This window comes from Schistocerca cancellata, chromosome 6 (assembly GCF_023864275.1).
Source record: "Schistocerca cancellata isolate TAMUIC-IGC-003103 chromosome 6, iqSchCanc2.1, whole genome shotgun sequence".
NCBI lineage: Eukaryota > Metazoa > Arthropoda > Insecta > Orthoptera > Acrididae > Schistocerca > Schistocerca cancellata.
The window spans coordinates 27,209,270-27,235,747 of NC_064631.1; the positions used below are offsets into that span (position 1 = coordinate 27,209,270).

General features: G+C 38.8%; 1 protein-coding gene across 1 annotated transcript in view; it reads left to right on the forward strand.

Annotated features, from left to right (window-relative positions):
- Positions 1-26,478, forward strand: part of LOC126190977 (DNA replication licensing factor MCM4) — a 50,383-nt gene that overhangs the window by 16,202 nt on the left and 7,703 nt on the right. The window contains exons 7-9 of the mRNA XM_049931646.1: positions 3,770-3,998; positions 13,645-13,839; positions 16,128-16,304. Coding sequence (XP_049787603.1) covers positions 3,770-3,998; positions 13,645-13,839; positions 16,128-16,304 — 601 coding nt within the window. The remainder of the gene's footprint in view (positions 1-3,769; positions 3,999-13,644; positions 13,840-16,127; positions 16,305-26,478) is intronic.

The following is a 26,478-nucleotide window of genomic DNA, read 5'->3' on the forward strand; positions in this document are numbered from 1 at the left end:
ATAAAAGAAACATTCAACAGAATTAGCTGAGCTTATGTTATTTTGTTTCTTACATTGCATTATTTGCAATTGTTGCCGCATGTTTCCATCTGCAGTCTCGAAATATTTGTAGAATGATTGGATTTATATATCAATTAATTATGTCTGTAGGTTTTACTTTGCTTGTTTGTTACTGTAACAATAGTTGACCTAATTTGGTTCATTACTGCATTACATCTCTCAAGTATTTTAAACAGTGCTTGGAACTGTTTCCAGAATCAATCATTCACTCTGTAATTGTTGTGGATTCAGTCTGTGTGCTGGATCAGCAGTTGAACCTGAAGCCTTTCCCTTTTAGAGGCAGTGCTCTTGCTAACTTGACTTATTCATGCATATCTCATGACCCACCCTCTTTGCTTCAGTTCTGCCAATACCTCACTTCCAGTTTCCAAAATTAAAGTGCTTCCACAGCCATGTTACTATTATAGTTAATATAACAGGCAGTTATTGACTTTGAGAGAGACAACTCAATAATGACTGTGTTTTGGACATGTTATATTAGAGGAGCAGTATGGCAGGGCATTCAATGCAAGTTATGTTCTGCCTCTGTCAATCAGAGGTTTAATTTTCCCAGTCGCAATTTCGGCATTTATGCCTTTCTCGTGCACAAATACTTGTATTTATTCATGACTTGGCACTAATTATTGTCCTTCATAATGCTGTGAACAATAAAATTGCAAAAGTAGCAACAAAACCTTTGTCAGGAATAAGTGGAATATGATGTTATTGCAACAGTTTCATAGCTGCTGTTTTTACAAGGCATTCAATGTTTGTTAATTTTACAGTTATCTTTGATAATTTTATTCCAATATCAGATACCAAATATGAATTAATTGTCTTTGTTAATTTTATTCTAATATCAGATACCAAATATGAATTAATTCAGTATATTTTGGGTCTGTTTGTGGTTCCATTCAGATAATTCAGAAATTTTACTGTGGGTGGGTGGGGGGGGGGGGTGTTATCAGAATTAAAATTGTACTACCAGTTCTATTACAATGTGGTCTCAAAGAATAACTTTCTGTTTGTGATTATAGACTTAAGATACTGTGACTGTGTATTTGCCTGCATTAATGTAAGTTACAGTTGAACATAATCTAAGTGATAAAACAATGCAGATTTTATGTTCCAGTTTGAGCGTTATTAGTGGAGTAATATTTACATAAAACATTTAAGATTTTCTTAGTAATTTTGTTGCAATGTTTTACCTGTTTAATTATTTCTTGAAATACATGTGTAACAAGATTTTTTGTGTTTTCAACACTAGCTAAACTCAAAATAGTCACTAATAACGAATGCAAAGGTGCCATGTATTACGAATCAGTCGTAATAATTACAAATTTCCCTGAGTAATTAAGACTTTCATGACCCACATGGCAAAAGTTACAATTTTTCCATATTTTATTCATTTATAAATGTAAGTATATAAGCCGCTCAAAAGGATGCAAAAGAGAAAACCATTCTCACTAATATTTCTTTCCACTTATTTCGTAAACAGTTCATATACTTGTCTGTTTCTGCCTCTTGCAGAATTTTGATTACGTCAAACACCATGGATGGTATATGACTTCACTTATCGCAACCTGTAATCAAGTATGAACTGATTTATCTTGCACAGTTGTTCTCTTTGCTAGTCACATGATGACGCTTCCTGGCGTGCTACCACGCATGTGTCTGTTTAGTTGTGATTGATGACAAATTGAAGTCAAGCTCTCTTTAATGAATAATATGTACGTGTGTGACCTATTAACAAGCATTTATTGCATTGATCGTAAACAAATTAACATCCAGTGCTCTTCTAGTGCATTCCAAGCATGTGTTGAGGAAATAGGTTTGTAATATATTGAAATAACAGGGTGTATTCACCCTGGGGAAAACCTGGGAAGTTTCTCATTCAGAGAAATGAAGGAAAAACAAGGAATTTTTTAAAATTATGGGAACTTTTCATTGTTTTAGATTTCAGTTAAATGTTTATTATTCTGTCTGGTAAGAAATGATATTCTAACAGAGAATTTTACATCAGCCAACTAATCCAGAATGATAATGTTGCAATAAAACAGAGAGAGAATTACACCAAAAGAAAAATTCAGTTGCAAAGAAACTGCACCATTCACAAAATCAAAAACACACAAGTGTCTGCCAACAGCAGAATGTCGGAATACGCAATACTTCGTAACAACAAACTGCTACGATGAGCACAATGTTACAACTGGTAACATTTCTAACAGATCATGTGAAAGTATTGTGAATGGTGGTTTGAGAAGTGTTACTTTTAAAGTAAATTTCCATTTATGGAAAATCAATTGTATTACATGTGAGAATGTGCGATGTATTTCTTAAATCGAGGAGTGTTTAATTCTCATTCAAAACACTTCATGGACCAGCTACTTAGAAAAATTTCAAGTACAGAAGACCAGCCATTTATGCCATTATTTAAAAATTCGCAGGCACATTGTGTTTGATGTATCTTCAAGGATAACACATGCTAGAAAAGACCACGACTCCAGTTAGCTTTTCATACTTATTTTAGTTCTTTCATAGATTACAAATTATGAAATAATAATGGCAAAAAGTATAATTATCCTTCAAAAAAACGGTGCAAACTGAGTTCTTAAGCAGTTTCACCCTTAATTAGCCTTTCTATAAAAACATCAAAGTGCTCGATGGAACATATGTTCAGCCAGGTAACCCGTGAAATTTTTGGTGCACAGTAATGCAATTTATAATCTTGCTTGTCAGAAATATTCAGCTGCTGCAATTCAAGCAGTGTTCTTAGGATCCTGCCTAACCACACCATCAGAAAAAAAGCAATACATTAAGTTTTGCCGTGCATTAAAGATCTTTCCAAAACTCAATGTTTTCTTGCTGCGTTTAATTTCCTAAGTGCTGGGAAGTTCTATGCTGGTGTACAAAACCTTCACTATTCAAAGGATTGATAAGTTTTGCTGCTCCCATAGAAAACCTTTCACACAGGAAAAGTGCGCTTTCATTTAGGAAAAAGTGTATTCGTAACTGGGAGATCTGGGAATTACCTCCCCCCACCACCACCACCACCACCACCACCACCACTCTGCTCCCCGTCTGCATATACACCATCAATAAACAATAAAGCAATTTCTGGTGCAGCAAAATGTGTGTGGTGTGGTACTGGGGTTAGTGACACAATCAAACCAAAAATTGTTCAAAAGTTGAGGGAGGAATACTTCTGATTGAGCGAACACATCAAAATATCCTGCCACAACCGCCAGTGACTGCCTCACCCCCTAGACCCACAGTGTCTGCACTATCTGGTACATTCCTAAATGGCTTTCTTAAAAGTTGCTAAATAAATGCAGAAAGCCAGTAATCTGTGAAGAAAAGCTGTCTTGGAGGGCAGGAATTACAAAATTTTAAAAGGTGTTTATGACTAATTGCAGAAATAATAATTTTTATTTTGTTATTCCTTTATCCATCTCTACTGGATCAAGAGCTTGGCCAGTATTCTTAACTCTTGTTTCTTTGCAGTGGTGTAATTGTTTATGAACAATGGGAATTCACGCATGTTGAATTCATGCATGTTGTATGTACGTGTGGGGGGTGGGGTGAAAATACATTTATTGTTATAAATGGACCCTTGTTTTACATTGTTTCTGATTACTTATAATTTTTCCTTAACATTTCTTAAGTGTGAAGTTTTGCAGTAAGTATGGTGACTTGAATAAGATATTTAAAATACAATAAATTATTTCAGATGACATGCCTGCTGGACAAACTCCACACACAGTGTTGCTGTTCGCTCATAATGACTTGGTAGATGCTGTGCATGCTGGTGACCGTGTGACAGTGACTGGAATATACCGTGCAACACCTCTGCAAGTCAACCCAAGAGTCAGTAGTGTGCGTTCTGTATACAAGACTCACATTGATGTTGTGCATTACCGGAAAACAGATAATCGCCGCCTACACGAGCAGGAAGATGGGTAGGTAACTTATTCATTGTTGATAACTTCTATATTCCCCATTTGTATTCTCTATGAATTAATATTTTTTAGTTGAACAGGTTGCCATTGACAGTTGTTACACCACTATGGTGGTGTTCTTATTGCAGTTATTATGAGATAAAAATACTATAATTGTAGTCCACATTTAAATGATAAAAGCCACTCAGCTTCAAATGACAAGTGTTTGAGGGTGGGGTGGCAGAAGAGGGCATGATACCACAAGAAAAGGCTCCTCTGATACGGAAGCCGCAGCTCTTTTTGTTAAGAAAGAAATCACCATGAAAACAAAGTACTTCACAACATACAATAACGTGTTCAGAAGTAGTGTGAGAGACTTGCGTGCCTTAATATATATAGAAACTTATTGCCCAGAAGCATGCTAGAAGAAAATTAAGCAATGCTCATCCAACTCTTCAAAGAAATAAGGGGATATTCATGACAGCTTCAAGTAGCAATATTCTGTAATTTAATTTCTTGTAAGTTTAGTGGTTAATTTTGGTTCAAAAAGATCAGCATTATACGTATCTGAATCTCTCTGACACGTCAGATGGTGTTCGCTGCGAGATCATAGTAGATGCATAATAAGTTAATGGAAAACCTTCGGTTTTATGAGAGAAAAAAATTCACAAGTCAGAGGAATTCTTATGTGAGGAACAAGCATATAAGCTGTTGAACATTGTTACTCTGTGTTCAAACTTCCCTTTGTGTAATTTTCTGGGTCCTCTGACAAACAATGGAGTTCAGTTACAGTGAAGTTGAGTTACAGTGTGTAAAATCTTAGTGTCATGCCTAGTGTTTAACATTTCCTCCACACAATTTTTTCGTGGTACAATTGTTTAAATGGGGAAGTTTATTTTGACAGCAAATTAAAAATGCTTCCAACTATTGCTTGGCTGAAGGAACGGAAGACTTGTTAAAAGAGTGGCAGAATCATCTTGTTTAGTCATAAGAAACAGCGAGGGGAAAGTGATAACAGTGTACACTCCGGTTTTCTTAAAAGTGGAGCATTGTCACATACTGAAAATCTGTGCGCCAGTGCCCTGCATAGAACAACAGTTAAGGTAGACAGTTTCGTAGTGGTACAGGGTACTCTCTCCCACGCACCTTAAAGTGGTTTGCGGGGTATCTACATAGGTGTATGTCTAATGTGTTTTTTAAATCATTTGCAAACAAGCCACCTCCCCTGAATTCTGTTCAATGTAGCGCATGGAAACATGAAAATTTATGCTATAAATAGCTGACATGGTAAGCAGATCACTTATTTTTATTGTGATATACTGACTGTCTTTGCGTAGATATGTAGTGCGTGTTTAAATACGTTTTTGGATGTCTGTATAATTTGGCTATGCTCTTGCTGTATCCTCTAAGAAAACTGCGCAACAGCCAAAATAGCAATTGCGGTCATTAAAGCATAATCCGTATCACTTCAGGCAGGGGGTTACCTTCATAGTCTCAGATGTTATTGAATTTAGCGTATGTTAAAATTCAGGAGTGTGAAACATGTATGTTTTTGATTCCTCCAAAAAAAATTCCTTGCCGTGAGACACAGGCCTCCAAAGGTGGCACTGCGACACAATTTTGAAGATTTGAATTTCGGAAAAAATTTGAAAATTCTGTATCTCCGTAACAATTATAATATTTTGTTAGTTTTTTTTCTTTATTTGAAAGGTAATTGCTTTATGATTACAATGGTATCCTCTGTTTGGACATATCTGTCAAAGTTCTTTTACTGTCCCCTTTTGAATTTTTTATTTTATTTACAGATTTTTTCTTTCAGAATTCCAATTCAGAACAGTTACTTATTTCCTGTTGATTAGTACCATGTAGTACTATATTCTCTGTAAAGGAGAGCTTCCACTTTTAAGTTGGACAGGTTTTATTTAAAGAAAAAATATCAAGGGTAATGTGTGTCTTCACTGAAGTTTTTTCTTACTAATTTCGTTGCTACAATGTTTATTTCTGTTGTCTTTGTTGTAGTTATTTCCTATCACTTTCTTAGTTGCAGTTATTCCTTTTCACTTTCATTGTTGCAGATATTTCTTACACATTGTTGTAGTTTCTTGTCAGTTTCTTTGTCATGGTTGTTCAGTGCAGATCTCTGTATTGTAGTTGTTCAGTGCTAATTTGTTTGCTGAAGAGGCTTCTAAGAAATCTGAGACCATCCGGTGAGTTCTGTATTTTCATGAGGAATTTGACAGTTGACACAGTTGCATTGTGTTTTGTGAAAAGGACTGTTTGAAATGTCTTCTGACTGGGGCCACGGGAGAGTGAAATGTGATGACTATTTGCATATACATAAAAGTGATATACAGGGTGGTCCCGAATTCATGGTACAAACTTTAATGGTAGGTGCAGGACATTGTAACAAGGATATATTGTATAGGAATGTATAGTCCCAGGTGACGCGGTGAGGCGTAAACAGGGGAAATAACGGCCGAAAGGAAAACGAAAGATTTTATTGAAATCGTTGTTGACAAGTGTCATGTTTACAGTAAGTGTTCAAAATTGCGTCCACCATGAGCGATACATGCTTGACAGCGTCGGTGCAGCGATTGGCGTACACGTTCAAAGATGCCTGGTATTTCACGCACACCTGCAGCAGCTACAGATATGCGAGCAACGAGATCCTCATCTGAGTCAACTGGAGTCTCATAAACAAGACTCTTAAGATGTCCCCATAAAAAGTAATCGAGGCAAGAGAAATCAGGAGATCGGGGTGGCCAAGGGACTGGTCCACCACGCCCAATCCATCTAGCACCAAACGTGGCATTCAGGTAATTCCGTACAGCAGTGCTGAAGTGTGCTGGCGCTCCATCGTGCTGAAACCACATGCGGTTACGAATGGCGAGCGGAACATCTTGCAGCAGTTCTGGTAACACTTCTTGCAGAAAAATACGATAGCTTTCGCCACAGAGTCGCGTGGGTAGTAAGTATGGCCCAATCAAAAAGTCGTTCACAATACCAGCCCACACATTAATACCGAAACGTTGTTGATACGCATGTGGACGCGTTGCATGTGGATTATCTGTTGCCCACACATGGGAATTGTGCGCATTAAAGACACCCTCGCGTGAAAATGTCGCTTCATCTGTAAATAGCACATGACCTACGAAATCCGGCTGCAACGCACATTGCTGCAACAACCACTGGCAGAAGTTCACGCGAAGAGGATAATCTGCCGGATTCAATGCTTGTACTTTTTGAAAATGGAAGGGGTGTAAGCGATTTTCATTTAACACTCTGCATACAGTCTGATGACTCACGTGTACGTCACGCGCAACAGTTCTTGTGCTTGACTCGGGTCTATCAGCCACTATGTTCAAGATGCGTTCTTCCAGTCTTGGAGTGCGTACAGCTCTTAATCGACCAGCGTCATGTCTGTTGACGTCGAACGTACCTGTTTCACAAAGTTGACGATGTAACCGTTGAAAAATTCTATGATCCGGCATTCGTCGATTAGGATACTCCGCGCGATACATTCGTAACGCAGCTCTGGCGTTACCATTTGCACGGCCGTACATGTAATGCATGTCTGCTTTTTCTGCATACGTAAAGTCACCCATCGTCTACGGCAGCACAATTGTGAATGGCGCTTGTCCCTACTGCGATACATCATGTTCATCTACTGCCCTCTACCGGCAGTGACACCAACCGATCACTCCATTTCTCTTTCCCCTGTTTACGCCTCACCGCGTCACCTGCGACTATACATTCCTATACAATAAATCCTTGTTACAATGTCCTGTACCTACCATTAAAGTTTGTACCATGAATTCGGGACCACCCTGTATAAGACAAACACCCCCCCAAGGAGCCATGGACCTTGCTGTTGGTGGGGAGGCTTGCATGCCTCAGCGTACCGTAGGTGCAACTAACAACGGAGGGGTATTTGTTGAGAGGCCAGACAAAGGCGTGGTTCCTGAAGAGGGGCAGCAGCCTTTTCAATAGTTGCAGGGGCAACAGTCCGGATAATTGACTGATCTGGCCTTGTAACACTAACCAAAACGGCCTTGCTGTGCTGGTACTGCGAACGGCTGAAAGCAAGGGGAAACTATGGCCGTAATTTTTCCCGAGGGCATGCAGCTTTACTGTATGGTTAAATGATGATGGCGTCCTCTTGGGTAAAATATTCCGGAGGTAAAATGGTCCCCCATTCGGATCTCCGGGCGGCGACTACTTAAGAGGACGTCTTTATCAGGAGAAAGAAAAGTGGCGTTCTATGGATTGAAGCGTGGAATGTCAGATCCCTTAATCAGGCAGGTAGGTTAGAAAATTTAAAAAGGGAAATGGATAGGTTAAAGTTAGATATAGTGGGAATTAGTGAAGTTCGGTGGCAGGAGGAGCAAGACTTTTGGTCTGGTGAATACAGGATTATAAATACAAAATCAAATAATGGTAATGCAGGAGTAGGTTTAATAATGAATAAAAAAAGGAGTGCGGGTAAGCTACTACCAACAGCATAGTGAACGCATTATTGTGGCCAAGATAGACACGAAGCCCACGCCTACTACAGTAGTACAAGTTTATATGCCAACTAGCTCTGCAGATGACGAAGAAATTGATGAAATGTATTATGAGATACAAGAAATTATTCAGGTAGTGAAGGGCGACGAAAATTTAATAGTCATGGGTGGATGGAATTAGACAGTAGGAAAAGGAAGAGAAGGAAACATAGTAGGTGAATATGGATTGGGGCTAAGAAATGAAAGAGGAAGCCGCCTGGTAGAATTTTGCATAGAGCATAACTTAATCATAGCGAACACTTGGTTCAAGAATCATAAAAGAAGGTTGTATACATGCAAGAATCCTGGAGATACTAGAAGGTATCAGATAGATTATATAATGGTAAGACAGAGATTTAGGAAACAGGTTTTAAATTGTAAGACATTTCCAGGGACAGATGTGGACTGTGACCACAATCTACTGGTTATGAACTATAGATTAAATATGAAGAAATTGCAACAAGGTGGGAATTTAAGGAGATGGGACATGAATAAACTGACTAAACCAGAGGTTGTACAGAGTTTCAGAGAGAGCATAAGGGAACAATTGACAGGAATAGGGGAAAGAAATACAGTAGAAGAAGAATGGGTAGCTTTGAGGGATGAAGTAGTGAAGGCAGTGGACGGTCAAGTAGGTAAAAAGACGAGGGCTAGTAGAAATCCTTGGGTAACAGAAGAAATATTGAATTTAATTGATGAAATGAGAAAATATAAAAATGCAGTAAATTAAGCAGGCAAAAAGGAATACAAACGTCTCAAAAATGAGATTGACAGGAAGTGTAAAATGGCTAAGCAGGGATGGCTAGAGGAGAAATGTAAGGATGTAGAGGTTTATCTCACTAGGACTAAGATAGATACTGCCTACAGGAAAATTAAAGAGACGTTTGGAGAAAACTACTGACGACCTTGGGAGAGCCAGTCCTGACAAAACACAAGCATCTGGTGAGCAAGATCTATAAGACAGGCGAAATACCCTCAGACTCCAAGAAGAATAAAATAATTCCAATCCCAAAGAAAGCAGGTGTTCATAGATGTGAAAATTACCAAACTATTAGTTTAATAAGTCACAGCTGCAAAATACTAATGCAAATTCTTCACAGGCGAATGGAAAAGCTGGTAGAAGCCGACCTCGGGGAAGATCAGTTTGGATTCCGTAGAAATATTGGAACATGTGAGGCAATACTAACCCTACGACTTATCTTAGAAGAAAGATTAAGGAAAGGCAAACCTACGTTTCTAGCATTTGTAGACTTAGAGAAAGCATTTGACAATGTTGACCGGAATACTCTCTTTCAAATTCTGAAGGTGGCAGGGGTAAAATACAGGGAGCGAAAAGGCTCGTTACAATTTGTACAGAAAACAGATATCAGTTATAAGAGTCGAGGGGCATGAAAGGGAAGCAGTGGCTGGGAAGGGAGTGAGACAGGGTTGTAGCCTATCCCCGATGTTATTCAATCTGTATATTGAGCAAGCAGTAAAGGAAACAAAAGAAAAATTCAGAGTAGGAATTAAAATCCGTGGAGAAGAAATAAAAACTTTGAGGTTCGCCAATGACATTGTAATTCTGTCTGAGACAGCAAAGGATCTGGAAGAGCAGCTGAACGGAATGGACAGAGTCTTGAAAGGAGGATATAAGATGAACATCAACAAAAGCAAAACTAGGATAATGGAATGTAGTCGAATTAAGTCGGGTGAAGCTGAGGAAATTAGATTAGGAAATGAGACACTTAAAAGTAGTAAATGATTTTTGCTATTTGGGGAGCAAAATAACTGATGATGGTTGAAGTAGAGAGGATATAAAATGTAGACTGGCAATCTCAAGGAAAGCATTTCTGAAGAAGAGAAATTTGTTAACATCAAGTATAGATTTAAGTGTCAGGAAGTCATTTCTGAAAGTATTTTTATGGAGTATAGCCATGTATGGAAGTGAAACATGGACGATAAATAGTTCAGACAGGAAGAGAATAGAAGCTTTCGAAATGTGGTGCTACAGAAGAATGCTTAAGATTGGATGGGTAGATCACATAACTAATGAGGAGGTATGGAACAGAATTTGGGAGAAGTTTGTGGCACAACTTGTCTAGAAGAAGGGTTCGGTTGGCAGGACATGTTCTGAGGCATCACGGGATGACCAATTTAGTAGTGGAGGGTAAAAATTGGAGAGTGGGACCAAGAGATGAATACACTAAGCAGATTCAGAAGGATGTAGGTTGCAGTAGGTACTGGGAGATGAAGAAGCTTGCACAGGGTAGGGTAGCATGGAGAGCTGCATCAAACCAGTCTGAGGACTAAAGACAACAACAACAATAATAAGGCAAACAAAAAACAGACTTCATTAAGGTTGGCAATAAGTGTTCTCATTAGAATACTGTTTCAAAGTGAAGATGTTTCCAGTGACTACGTTTTGTGTTCAAAATGTTTTGACATAATGATAACAATGATAGTATCTGAACATGGTGCTGATGATGCAGTTTTGCATCAATAGAGGAAGAATTAAATACACTGAATCAGTCAACTACAGAGGTATGTGTTAGTCGTGTTAAGAAACTGTGGTCAGTGAAGTTTAGTCATAAGCTCTATGCATCAAGAAAGTGCAAATAAATTACTAAAGGTATGGATGAATACACTACAGAAAAACTGACCATACTCTTCAAAGTAGAAATTCATTCTTCAGAAGAAAATAAACCAAAGCACTCCACACCTCTTGTTACAAATTTTTCACAAATATCAATTCAGCTGTTGAATATTGTGCATCCCACAGTGAAAAGGTTCAAGTTTTAAGTATTATTCCAGAGACATTTTCAAAGAAATTAATTTTGAAACATGTCCCATCAGTATCCAAGTACGTGGTAGACAAATCAAGAAATGTGAGGTCTGTGAAAGGAGTCTTTGGAAGATTACATCCCTATTGTGGCCATCCTGTAGAAGCAGCTCAAATTCAAATAGTGCAGTCATTTTATCTGGAAGATAAATGAGACTGTTGTGCCAGAGTGCCAACAAAAGACACTATAACTGTAACAGTTGAAGGTCAAAAAGTTGTGAAGTGAAGAGGTACATGACTCACAGTAATAAAGAAACTTCAGCAATTTATAAGAGCAACTGTACAACTTCAGATTTTGGAAGATTAAAATTTTATGCACTACGACCTATGTGGGTAGTTCCACATCTGCCTAGAGATGTCCGTTTCTTTTTACACTGCACAAATTTTGACTTTGTGTGGTAACCTTGAAGAACTTGCTGGAATGTGTGACACGGCACCTTGGTTGGGCATGTGAAGTCAGTGGTAGTCTTTGACATAAAGCAGGAGACTTGTTTGCTTCAACAATGTGGTGACTGCCCTCGAAAGGGAGGACTGTCTATACAGACACTTGGTCTGGAAGGCTATGTTTAGTGCTTCACTGTGATTTTGCTGAGAACTGGTCTGTAACTCTCGCACAAGAAGTACAAGGGTATCATTGGAGTAATGCCCCGGTTTCAGTTTTTACAGGAGTGACATATATTCAAAATAAGACCACATATCATCACTTAACACTTCCGGGCTGAGATGCCGTGGTCCATACATAAGACTCTCCCCTGATGTTTCGCCTTCGACTGTGGATGGCATCCTCCGAGGACAGCCCGGAAGTGTTAAGTGATGACAACACCTGTCGTGAAAGCCTTCATTCTATGATAAGACCACAAGTGTTGCAGTTATAAGTGATGACACAGGGCATAGCAATGAGCAAAATTCTTCAACTGCAAACAGGGACAGAGAAGATAATCATTATTTCTGATGATGCTCCTTGTCATTTTAAAAATCGTTACCAGCTGTTTGAATTAAGTCGCTTTTGCCAACTGACTGGGTATACAGTGCTACTGGTCATGGGAAGGGCCTTGTGATGGTGTAGGAGGCCTGCTGAAGCATCATGCTACAAAACATAATCTTTCCAGACCAAATATAGCTGCGATTCAGAATGCTGAGGCTTTTGTAAGAGTCGTGAAATCTTACACATCCACAGCCCTCATTCTTTTGTCCAAAGAGGAAATCGAAGAATTCCGTGAACAGAAAAAAGAATGGTCCAAACAAAGTACTCCTGTGAAAGGAATTAAGAAGACACACTTCTGGACTCAAAGAGATGGGCGAACTCACAATGCACGCAATTTAAAGAGCAAGAAAGAAGAAATTTCATTCGTTCGGTCACCTTGGAAACAGCACGATAATATTCAGTTCCACAACCTGAGAAGGGAGATGTTTGTGGCATGTTTGTATGACTGTGACTGGTGGATTGCAGAGATTATAGACACCAGTTATGAGTTAAATGAAATTGTAGTGAACTTTTTGCTACCACTTGGTCCAGTTGCTGGATATAGGTTTCCAGCTGAAGGACAGCAACAATGCTATCAGTGCTCGCTTCCTGTTCACAATGTTTTGAAGATTGTAAGTGCTCCAGTTCCTATTGCTTCAACAGGAAGGCATCGCTCTATATCAAAGGAAGATACTAAAGCAGTGGAACGCATTTTTAGTTCATTGTCTCGCTAATTTCAGTACAAAACAGAGTGCACAGAAGTTCTGTAAATTGAAACCTTCAAGTCTTTGGAACTGTTTAAAATGCTTGAAAAATGAGTCTCTTACTCATGTTTCAAAACTAAAATTATGTTAAATAAGGCTAGGTTTTCATTTTTGTGAGCCTGTTATGTGATAATGTGTTAATAAGAGGTTTTGTGTATGGCAAAAATTTCAATTGTTTATAGAACCTATTCAACCCAAAAGTGGAAGCTCTCCTTTTCAGGGAATGTGAAACTCTATGGTACTAACCAACAGAAAAAAATCAAAATTTTATGGATTGGCATTTTTGAAAAAAAAAAATACCAAAACTTAAAAAAAAAAGATCTGAATGCTATAGTAAATGAACTTTGACAGGTAAGTCCACATCAGAGACTATGTAGGTAAGATTTTTTCCTAGCCTGCCTGAATTGATATGGATTATGTCTTAAATACACTCATTGTCATTTAAAAAATTGTAGTTTGAAAAATTCAGTGAGACTGATAACCCAGTAAATCAAGGAATCAAATGACGGAAATAGGATTTCTGGTATTCCAGTAAATGTGTACACTCTGTTAAGTTTCCTTTGTGTTTTCACAGGAAAGCTCACCGCTTCCCACCAGAGAGAATTGAACTCTTGGAAGCTCTGTCAAAGAAGGATGATATTTATGAACGCTTGGCACATGCAATTGCGCCATCCATTTATGAAAATGAAGATATAAAGAAGGGTATCCTCTTACAACTGTTTGGGGGAACGAAAAAGAATTTCTCCAACAGTGGAAGAGGAAATTTCAGGTTAGTCCTTTAATCTCTTGCACGGGGTGCAGTAGAAACTTTGTAATGGGAATGCCTATCGGAGTCCCCGTCCTTCACTTGCTATCCTTCCCTCACTCACATTCCAGTATTAAACATGCCCTCTATCCCACCCAGCTACATAGTCCTTTCCCCTCCTCTTTTGGCTTCTCCAATCACCTGCACACCACCAACCCTGCGCCACAACCACAATCACAGCCTCCCAATGCTGCATCTAGCCCCCCTATCCTGTCCCCATTATGTGCCTTTACACTTCTACAGGGCAGCACTATCTCATTCCTCCACCTCTACCCTGTTATCCCTGCTTCTCACTCTTCCATATCCCCACCACCCACCCCAGCCTAGCTGGTGCTCACCCTGGATGCAGTGAGGTCTTAGTGCCTGGAGATGACAGTTGTGTGTGTGTGCGTCATGTGTGCTCGTTTCCCCAACTCCCCACTCCCACCCCTACTTCTTGTGCACTTAGTTAGAAAGCTGAAACTTCTTAGCATTTTTTCTTGTTGTGCTCATCTGCCATTCAGTGCCTTCTTTGTGTGTGGAGTAACAGTCTGTCTTTTCCATATAGTTACTCCATTCCATACTGGATCTTCAAATTCAAAGTAATGTGAGGCATCTTTAACCTCTTACAACTAAGCGTCCTGTGAGTCGTTTCTTGAACTATTCGTTACCAATTGGTTTCAATTTTAGCATTATTTTGCGCCTCATTCGTTACATACAACTGTTCACCCACTGCTTGAATTTGATGCATTGCTAACTTATATGTTGTAGACAAAAAGTGCCATAGTAAGTGCTGCAACTCTTGTAGAATTCAGCTGTGTGCGTTTCAACTTTGGTCTTTTCGCTCAATTCCAGACTGCTAGATGCAGTTCCCATTGGTTTTATATCTTTATTGTGGTTCAAAATGCTACAGAACATGCTCTTTCATATACCAGTAGTTACTTGCAATACAGAATGCAAAAATCATAAAAGCCCAATGTTGTGATACTCACATAGAAACAACACCTACTGAATGCAAATAAATTCTATAACAGTGACATAAAATTGATTAATCCTTCAACCAAACAGTAATAATAGTTCGTGAAATATTCATCGAAGCCACAATCAAAATTAATATTGGATGGTTTCACATTAGATGAAATAACTCCAAACGTATCTTACCCACTTACATATGACTTGAGAATGGTGTCGATTCCTCATGGTGATGTCATTCTCTAAGGGAGAATCAATTAATGTTGTGAGCTTAAAGGGAGACCTAGGTAGGAATATGAAACGTGAAATGTGATGTACGGAGGTTTGGGTTGGGCCAGGAAGCTTGCACAAGTGGTCAAAAGTGGGTAAGGGGACCGCTTGTGATAAGCAGTAAATCCGGGTTTAATTCCAGGTGCGATACAAATTATAATGTGTCACATTTGGGTAATAAATCTATACCAGCTGCAGCTGTTGACATGAAATTCACATTCAGTGCTGCGTAGTCTAAGGCGCCTTGTCGCAGTCCGTGCGGCTTCCCCTGTCGGAGGTTTGAGTCCTCCCTCGGGCGTGTGTGTGTGTGTGTGTGTGTGTGTGTGTGTGTGTGTGTGTGTGTGTGTGTGTGTTGTCCATGGTGTAAGTTAGATTAAGTAGTGTGTGAATTCTGCAGTTCAGTCCCATAAGACCTTACCACCAACTCCCCATTTTTCACATTCAGTGAATAATTTGGAATGGCATAGTATGTAACCAAAATTCCATGTTGGTGGAGGTGGGGAATCCACAAGTTGTTTTACTTTAGCACTAAACACGCAGTAAACAATTGTAGAATCCACGTGTACAGGCGAGTTGCATAACAGCAAACAGGCAGAAACCCCCATCGAGCGGTTTCGTATTTGGCTTGCTATGGAGGCTCATGTGACAGCCTGTGATATCAGCCTTGTTCCTGCCAAAGGTGCACCCGCTGGATGCATGAGATGCTACACATACTGATACGTACGTATCGTCCATCTGGATGTCCATTGGGTTTACTAAACCCAGCATAACTATCATACACAAGCCTCAAAGACCTTTGACTCGAAGGGACAGTGAATTAAGCTGTTACTGCATATATGCAATTCATTTTAATGAGTCTTAATGTTTGCTTTCTCTCGAGCTGATTTTTCTCTCTCTTCTTGTACCGTACGAAATAATTTGCATTGTTGGGCATCTTAGCAAACAGAAAGTTTACATTTACTATTTCTTGAAACTTGTAGATTCTTTGTGTGTGTTAATCAGAACATTTTTATCCTGCTTTACATTTACAGAGCAGACATCAATATACTTCTCTGTGGAGACCCTGGAACAAGTAAATCCCAGTTGTTGCAGTATGTTTTCAATCTGGTTCCACGTAGTCAGTACACATCGGGTAAAGGTTCTTCAGCAGTTGGTCTTACAGCATATGTAACCAAGGATACTGAGACAAAACAACTTGTCCTACAAACGTAAGTAGACTTTATTGTTTTAATTGACATGTTTAGTTCATTTCTTTATGAATTTGCAGTTCTAGTTGTTGATTCAGTGGATGTAATTCAGCTGATTTCAGATATACGCTATGTGATCAAAAGTATCTGGACCGCCTCCTCCCAAAAAAAAAAAGTAAGTTTTTCGTATGAGGTGCATTGTGCTGTCACCTACTGCCAGGTACTCCATATCAGTGACCTCAGTAGTCATTGGAGATTGTGAGAGAGCAGAATGGGGTGCTCCGTGGAACTCATGGACATTGAATGTGGTCAGGTGATTGGGTGTCGCTTGTGTCATCTGTCTGTAAGTGAAATTTCCACACTCCTAAGCATCCCCACGTCCACTGTTTCCGATGTGATAGTGAAGTGAAAACACGAAGCGACACCATATAAGTGAACAGGCCAGCCTAGTCTGGTGACTGACAGAGACTGCCGACAGTTAAAGAGGGTCGTAATGTGTAATAGACATCTATCCAGACCATTAAACAGGAATTCCGAACTGCAACAGAATCCACTGCAAATACTATGACAGTTAGGTGGGAGGTGAGAAGGATTTCGTGGTCAAGCGGCCGCTCGTAAGCCACATACCAGGCTGGTAAATGCCAAATTATGCCTCATTTGGTGTAAGGAGTGTAAACATTGGATGACTGAACAGTGGAAAAACGTGTTGTGATGAATCACGGTACAATGTGGCAATCCAGTGGCAGGGTGGGGGTATGGCGAATGCCCAGTGAATGTCATCTGCCCGCATGTGTAGTGCCAACAGTTAAATTTGGAGGCAGTGGTGTTATGGTGTGGTCGTGTTTTTCATGGAGGGGGCTTTCACCCCTTGTTGTTCTGCATGGCACTTTCACAGCACAGGCCTACAATGATGTTTCAAGCACCTTCTTGCTTCCTGCTGTCAAAAGAGTAATTGGGGATGGTGATTGTATCTTTCAACACAATCGAGCACGTGTTCATGATGCACGGCCTGTGGCAAAGTGGTTACACAACAATAATATCCCTGTAATGGACTGGCTTGCACAGAGTCCTGACCTGAATTATGTAGAACACGTTGTGGATGTTTTGGAACTCTGACTTTGTGCCAGATCTCACCGACCAACATCGATACCTCTCCTCAGTGCAGCACTCCGTGAAGAATGGACTGCCATTTCCCAAGAAACCTTCCAGCACCTGATTGAACGTATGCCTGTGAGAGTATAAGCTTGTCATTCAGGCTAAGGTTGGGCCAACACCATATTGAATTCCAGCATTACCGATGGAGGGTGCCACAAACTTGTAAGTCATTTTCAGCAAGGTGTCTGCTTACTTTTGATTGCATGGTGTACACTTTTTTATTGAATGATTTTACAGTTACTGAGTGATTGTTGCCTTCAGGGTATTTCTGAAACAAACCAACAAAAAAAATCTTCTGACTTGGGACAAATGACACCTCAGTCTTTGCTGAGTTTGTCTATAGTGTCCCAAATGGGCCTACTCAGTGCCACCATTCCTCTGGTAGCTGTAGTATTTCGACAGGATGAGTGACTACCGTTAGGCATGATGGTGTAATGTTGTGTGTCAAGGTACTGAGATATGGTTCAAATTTTGAGACTGCAGAGAGGGTACAAACATTTTTATAATGAAACAATTATTGGTGAGCCACACATGCTTAATTAAAATTTCAGAATGCTAAAGATGTTGATTTGTGAAAGGAAATTTTATTGGTGTTGGGCACAGTTGTCCAAATGATATTGTGGGTGTAATAATCCTTACTTACACAGCTGCATGTGTTACTTCTGCATATTCTAACTAACTTTGTTGTCAATAGGGTGTTAAACACTCCTCTTCCTTCCTTAACATCTGGTTATAAAAGTATGTCATACGAGATGAAGGTACCTTCAATAACCATCTCTCTATGGGAATTTAAAAGGGATTGCAGAGGCATTGTACTCGAGAGATAGATCGCAAAATGATACCCTTCTAGTCATGGCAACAAAAGTTGATGAAGTAAGTAGTTGAGTAGTATGATGTAAATGTAAAATTGCATTCCTTCACTCTAATGAAGTTTGGATTTATGAGCTAATATGATATTATATACATTGATGCGAGAGAGCTGCTGCAGGAATGGGAAAAGTGAAGAAAAAAAAAACACATAAATATGGTTGCATTGTCCTGGCCACCTGCGTTGTTCCATCACTGCAGCTTGGAAAGAATGGACAAAGGAAGAAATGAGGTGGCAAGCAGGAGGGAGAGTTAGAGGGAAGGGTGGCTGAAGGCTGCAAGGGCGCAGTAGAAAAGTGCATGAAATAGGAATGCGGCTCCAGTGATCTCACTCTGTTGCAGGCAGGGGTGTTACGTATGGCTCACAGCAATGTGGAGAATTGGATTGCAAAGGGGATATACAACAGAAAAAAGGACTGTTGAGAGGAGGATGTGAGTGTAGAATGAGTGAAATGATGGAATACCACTTTGGGAAAGATGGGTTGAACGTTGCTCATTTATGGGCGCTATATGTAGTTGAGACACTTGTAAAGGATATGGTTAAGATGTTCCAGTTTTGGTAATGAGTTGGGAGCTCCGTTATAGTTGTTTCATTGAGGTGTTTGGAGGGCTAGGGGTGTGTGTGTGTGTGTGTGTGTGTGTGTGTGTGTGTGTGTGTGTGTGTGTGTGTGTGTGTCATAGCAAATCTGTAACTAGGTTCAGTGGGTCCTTATATCCCTAATCCTAACACCCCCTCATTATTATGTATCACCAAGAGAACTTAACAGTAACCTTAGCCCCTGCTTTTGTTGCTAATCATTGCGCCCCAAACTGAGGAACATTTTACCCACAAGCCTCCACACTCCCACCCAAAGTGGTATTCCATTGACCACCTAATGTAAAAAATGTCAAGGTCCATCCTTATACCGCTCTTACTCCCAACAACTTGCCCCCATGGCTCTTGCCCCTGTGAGCTTAAACAGACTGTAGCCTTTATTCTAACCTTTAGCTTACACGACTGAAGAAGGCGCTGAGGAACTGAACTTCATTCTACAATGCTAGGGCTCAAATTCTTGTTGAGTTGTCCATAGTTAGAAAGTTTTTTTTGTTGTTTCACTAAATTTTCTTATGAAAAATGCTCGAATGATTTCATTGAAGAAAGAAGGTTGGAAGATTAGGGTGTAACATCATGTCAACAGCGAGGTCATTAGAGGTGGGATTCCAGTGAAAAGGATGCAGCCAATTTCCATCCTTAGTCGGGGCTTGAACTGATAGTGATGATACATTAAACCTTAACTTTCCTGTCAGCATACCCATGCTGCAAGAACATTTTACAGTTGAATTCATTTGCTTGGATGACAGTTCATACCAAATCTATACATTGCATCGAATGCCAATATTATGGACACACAGTCATCTTTTATGTAAATCATTGCTGGAGATGTAGTTCATTTGTACATAAATTAAACACCACCCTATTATCCAACCTGTCTGTATAATCGCTCAAAACCTTCTAATCATGTGTCCCATTTTCATAAAAGAGAAGGGAATGAGAAATAAAGGCAAGAAGCATATACCACAAATGGAAGTGAAGATGATATTTAAGAGAAAACACTGTTAAACAACCTACACCAGAGACTGATGATGCTAGAACATGAACATCAGCAATAACTGATGACCCCAAAACCCGCATTTTAAATGTAGTTGCTGAAGAGCAGCCCTTAACAAACAAGTGCCCAAAAAAAGGCATAGCCAAAGAACCTGCACCCTGGCTGCTGAAACATGTCATTTCAAGGTCATCCCACAAGTGCCATAAATTTGGCAGTATGATTGACAAACAACCCAGGAACATGAGGCACTGTGTCTTCTGAACCAATTATAGCACAGCAACAAAAGCTGGTTTTGGTGTTGATGCTACCATGTTGCTGGCTACTGTGTAAACATTGTGTGTTAGTGGGCGACCGCCTGATTCTTTATAGCTGTGTTGCGTTATCGCGTCACCTACAGTTTCTCTTTATTAAAGGCTGTCACCAAAATGACATTGTTCATATTCAAAATAGTAGAAAGTCTTTTACAATAACAGAAGTGGAAAGGTTGCTATGTGAAGGTCGCACTGCTGTAGATGATGCCTCGTGCAGGAAGAAAATAGACAATGTTGGTAAGCTCATTAAAGCAGCACAGGCTATAGATGGAACTATAGACAGGAATGACCAATTAATGATTCCTCTTGATAACAAAGGCGAAGAAGGTTTTGGCACTGATTAAGATGATGGTGAAGTAGAGCTGCATGGAGTTGCTGCTGAATTCAGGTGACGTGAAAGTCGGGTGACGTTGAGGGTATTAGATTAGGAAATTAGACACTTAAAGTAGTAAAGGAGTTTTGCTATTTGGGGAGCAAAATAACTGATGATGGTCGAAGTAGAGAGGATATAAAATGTAGACTGGCAATGGCAAGGAAAGTGTTTCTGAAGAAGAGAAATTTGTTAACATCGAGTATAGATTTAAGTGTCAGGAAGTCATTTCTGAAAGTTTTTGTATGGAGTGTAGCCATGTATGGATGTGAAACATGGACGGTAAATAGTTTGGACAAGAAGAGAATAGAAGCTTTTGAAATGTGGTGCTACAGAAGAATGCTGAAGATTAGATGGGTATATCACATAACTAATGAGGAAGTATTGAATAGGATTGGGGAGAAGAGAAGTTTGTGGCACAACTTGACCAGAAGAAGGGATCGGTTGGTAGGACATGTTCTGAGGCATCAAGGGATCACCAATTTAGTATTGGAAGGCAGCGTGGAGGGTAAAAATCGTAGGGGGAGACCAAGAGATGAATACACTAAGCAGATTCAGAAGGATGTAGGTTGCAGTAGGTACTGGGAGATGAAGAAGCTTGCACAGGATAGAGTAGCATGGAGAGCTGCATCAAACCAGTCTCAGGACTGAAGACAACAACAACAACAACATCCCAGTAACAATTCGGAACGACTTCTCATAGACGTTGTCATTAATTTTGGGTGTTGTTTATTTCCCAGTTTTGTGTACAGCACTAACCAATGCTTTTTCTTCATCGTTCACTCCATTGTTAGAAAAAAGTTCTTTGCTGTACTTACGTATACATTATTATGCCATGGCTTATATACACACTGATTGTAGCTTACATTTACAAAACACACTTCGGAGTTGTCAGGTGTGGGCCTCTGCAGTGGCAGCTGTTGCAATCTTGCAATTGCAGTATAGCCAACTACTCGTGAGCTGTCTAGTGACATGTTTCAGTGACCCAGGTATAGTGTTTGCATATTAATATAATAGATAAAGGAAAGCAAAACAGTACAACTAAACAGAGTTACAGCACAATCTTCAGGGCACAATTTAATTACAGTCAATCGCAGGGCCAATGCGGGAAAAGAAACATCAGATCATGACCTTAGCATAACATTTGTTTGTGACCGATCATCCATGGCTCAACCAATGATGAAATGGCACTTGAAATTTGTGTCAAGGAGCTTGCAAGCTTTTCAAGCAATCTTACAAATGTCACAAGCATCTCACTTTGGCTGAAAGACAGGGTCAAGGATAAAATGAAATCTCAGAGATAAGATAGCTTCAATACTGCAGTGGAATATCAGAGGGTTTCAGCATTCAACTAAGAAACTGATGTTCTTGACAAGTGCAAATTTCTTGTGTCTTTGTCTCCAGGAGACTCATTTGTGGTATACTGAAATCCTGTGGTGAGAGATTGTAATCCCAGGAAGGATAACAGTGCGGAGAAGGTTGAAGGTTGTTTGGCCGTATTTCTTTGATAAATACTACTCCACATTTCGCTTTAACTTGCTAGCAGTTACTGCAGTAGTACCAAGTGCCATATAGAGTAAGCGTCAGCTTTATGCACATGCCTTTAAGCAGAACTCTAGACTAAGAGACTTTAAACAGCTTCATTATAACTCTACCCCAGCTGTACATCCTTTATGGAATCTGTAAGGCACATAATGTACTATGAGGCTCTACTATGATGTGCCCCTAAGGTAGACCAGTTGAGTATCTCACACTGAGAGGAGAGTTGTCATGTCTTAACATACACAGGACAGAGCATGTACGACAACAGGCTTGCTCTTAGGACAGAGCATGTACGACAACAGGCTTGCTCTTCACAATCTCTCTCTATCTCTCTCTCTCTCTCTCTCTCTCTCTCTCTCTCTCTCTCTCTCTCTCTCTCTCTCTCTCTTCATATGTTATGCCTCCACCGATACTGCTCAGTGACCAAGTGGCCAAATATTTGTACTCCAGTAGCCACTGCCTGATATGATTGCACTTGAGGGCAATTCCATGTCAAATCAACAAGTGCTACAACCTGATCCTCTCAGATTTTTTTGAAATTAAGTATGCATATATTACTCATAAATCATGACACAAATTAATTTTTTCGCATTTTTCTGATGAAAAGTTATCGAATAATGGACCTTCAAAAATTGAAAAGATGACAAATTTTTGACTCTCGGAACAATGTTGTTTTCTTTACAACTCGTCTTCTAATTAAGCTAGAACATTAAAATGTACTTCATTGGAAAGCTCATAGCTTTTATGTGATACCAAACATCATTAGTTCAATATATATATAATCAGATTGTTAAAAAAGACAACATTGTTGCATTTACCGAATTTTTAAAAACTGTATTTTTTAAAATTCTCAAAAAAATATATGTGAAAGATACACTTTACATCTACATATTCTGAAAGTTTCAACTTGGGATGAGCATGCATGGGATCACTATCAAAAGCAATTTTACGTTAAGGGTGGTGCTTTAAAAATTCATAAAAACTAATTTATTTTAGATATTAGGCCTATTTCTCACCAGCTGTATGTTGTTGTAAAATGTGGAAATTAAGTTACAAAAGAACATATGTTTTATGGTTCTGTAATTAATAAATACAAAATGAAAACTAAAAAAATTAATAAATAAAAAAAACACAGAAAGATGAATACACGAGATCAGACCTAAATTCAGTTAGTAATTACTACTATTTACAAACAGGCGTCCTATTAGTGCACTTCTTCATACTTCGAACTAATCAGTCTGTTGCACATCAACATTTCTTCACTGGGTAACTTACATGTTCGCCCTGTATCAGTTTGAGGGTTCACGATTGCCACTACTTCCCTACTGCTTATGAATGTCTGGATGACTTGGAAATGTAAAAGATAGTGACAGTCCATGTGGATGTAAGAAACAGTGATTACATCCTCCTCTTGATTTTTTTCAAGTACACAGGTTAACCACCAGTGTCCATTATAATCACAAGCAACATATCCTTTTATGTCTTTGAACAGTATTGTATCACTGTCAGAAACTGTCACCAGTTCAATTTTACTATCATCAGAGTTTGAATACACTTTTGTTATTATTTTGTCCTTGCTAAAAGGAATAAAAGTGTGAAGTTTTTGTGTCCCTACAATTTTGCTGCATTTCTCAAATCTCTCCATAAGTTTCATTTCCTCATTTTTCTGATCTTCTTTAGTAGCATCCTTGAAGTTCATTCCTTCTATGTTATCCTTAGCAAACATATAAAGTTGTTTTGGTGTCATGAGTTGATCACTGTGTGGCCATTGCAGACTTGTCCAAGCTGCAAGTCGTTTAACTGTTCCATCAACACCATCACTAGCTCCCTTCCCATGTGAGTGGCTGAAAAATGCCATTCAGCATCAGTTTGGAAATCTTCTTCATGATGGCTCAGGTTGATAAAGTTCTTCCTATTTTTATAATGAGCTGCTGCTCCATCAGAGAAATAATATATTTTTCTTGGTTTTCTACCGAATTTAACAGTCAGGAAGTCCATCAAGTAAGGAACAAATGCACAGCATCAGTGTCATGTGTTAGGCATTCTGATATGATTACAAGACTTGTGTGCTCGTGTTTGTTCCCATCCTTGTAATAAGCAACAATGGAATGAATCGTTGCTTGCATGTTCTGTCCAGTGATAGCCTTGAACTTTGTCCTGGATGACAAGGAGTAATTCTCAGAATAGTCACAGATTGCTAAGGTCTCGCCTTCTTTAAGTTCATTTCTCAGTCTCTTTGGGAAGGTTGATTGTTGACTAGCAACAAATGAATGTCGTGTAAGCGATTTTAATTTATAAAAGAAACAATCAATAAAGTTGTCAGATGATTTTATGATTGTTTCTAAAGATGTGTGATCAACGGAAACCCATTGCTGATAAGTTTTATTATCAATATCATTAGTATTCGACAAATCTTGTAAATATGTCTTAAATGTTTCTGGGCCAGGGCACAATTTAACTTCACCAAAATGACAAGCAGGCAGTGACAGATTACATACAACTCTTGCAATGCAGTCTTTTAAAGTTTTTATTGGATTATCTTCATCCTTTGTCAGCTGAGGAATGTGACATCCAGTCAGCATGAGTTTAAAGTTTTGATGGGTAGTACACACACAGACACTATGTGTACCACTACTTCCAGCTAAAACACAATTTTTGGGACATAGGTCTGCAAACTTCGAAAATCCAATGTGGAGCTCTGGATGGTTGTCTTTAAAGTTCGCGTAAATTTCTTTCAAATTACTTAAAACTAGCCGTTTTTTTAATTTCAGTTTTTCTCCGTTATCTCTCACAAGCACAAAATCCTTTTTCCCAGGCATTGCCCTGCTTATCTCATCAGAACAATAAAAGTTTCTTACAAAATCAGCAGTTGTTTGATCAAGAGTCTTGCCAGGTTTTGGGTTTGGTGAAGACAAAATTCCCTTGGCCTTCACCAAATATTTTACTCTTCGGGCCATGTAATTTGTTAAGTTGAATTCATCTTGAAGCTTCTTAACACTCCAGCTTTTAGGTAAAACGGTAAGAATTTCCATCTGTTTACTTCGAGATGTACGTGTACGAAATTTATCTTTTAGCGGGCTGATCATCTCAGATTCTGCATGAGATCATGTACCTCTTCTTCTTTTTCGGAAGGAAGCAATGATACCTTTGTTTGAATTGTTGAAGTTAATTTAATTAGTTTTTCCTTAGGATATTTTGCTTCACACAATCGTTTCTTCTTAATTGGCGATTCACCTACGGACTGCAAAGAAGCATTCAACCTTTCTAAGGCCTCACTTGCTGCAATGTCTTGTACATCACTATCACATAAAACCTTTTCACTTTCTTGCTTCACCACAGAATACAGTACATCATCATCATTTTCTGTGCTAGACGTATCACAAATTTCTACTCGTGCAATGTTTTTATGGCAGTTGTCACACACTTTTCGATTTAAAGTTAAGAAAGTTTTTCTTGCTATCATCCATTATGAAACAGGCCGTAAGTTTTTCTTGTGGTTATTGTGGCCCTTTTCATTAAATGGATTACAGCACAAAGCTGAAATTTTAGGCATTTTATATTTCTCAAGTGAACAAACTAATTTTAAAAAATGTTTTTGAAGTTGAATGCCCCAGCTTTCTATATTCAATACTACACAATATTACTTCTCTATTCCTTCACTTCCTGTAAAAAAAATATTTCATTATGTCAATAGTATGCAAACATTAACTGGTTGTAGGCATACAAAGTTACAGATTCTTGTGAGGTCTGTACAAAAGTACCTTTAAGCTAGATTCAAAACACATTTCAGAGTTAATCACATAATTTCACTACAGCTGCCTCACAACAAAAGAATGTGTGGGTCACTTTCAACAATAGGTGAAAACTGCTGACAATATTAACCACAGATAAAATACTGAATAGATTGCAGATAGTAACACCAAAGACTCATTTTATATATAATATTTAAAATGAGAGATAGCTTCCTTTTTTTCCCCGTGGTTTTACAGCTATTAATAAATAGTTAGCTCTAAAGTTTAATAAGCAGTTATTTGTTTCAAAAGTACAATTTGTGGACTATCTAACAAAATCTAACACTAATATTTTCATGTGTTGCAAAATAAAAGAAATTCACCTATCTGACTGTGATTTTGGAGAATCGTGGTAAATATGAAATTGCTTTTGATAGTGATCCCATGCTCATCCCAAGTTGAAACTTTCAGAATATGTAGATGTAAAGTGTATCTTTCACATATATTTTTTTGAGAATTTTTAAAGCTCTTTAAAAGAGCTCTCCAATGACGTAAATTTTATTGTTGTAGCTTAATTAGAAGACGAGTTGTAAAGAAAACAACATTGTTCTGCAAGTCAAAAATTTGTCT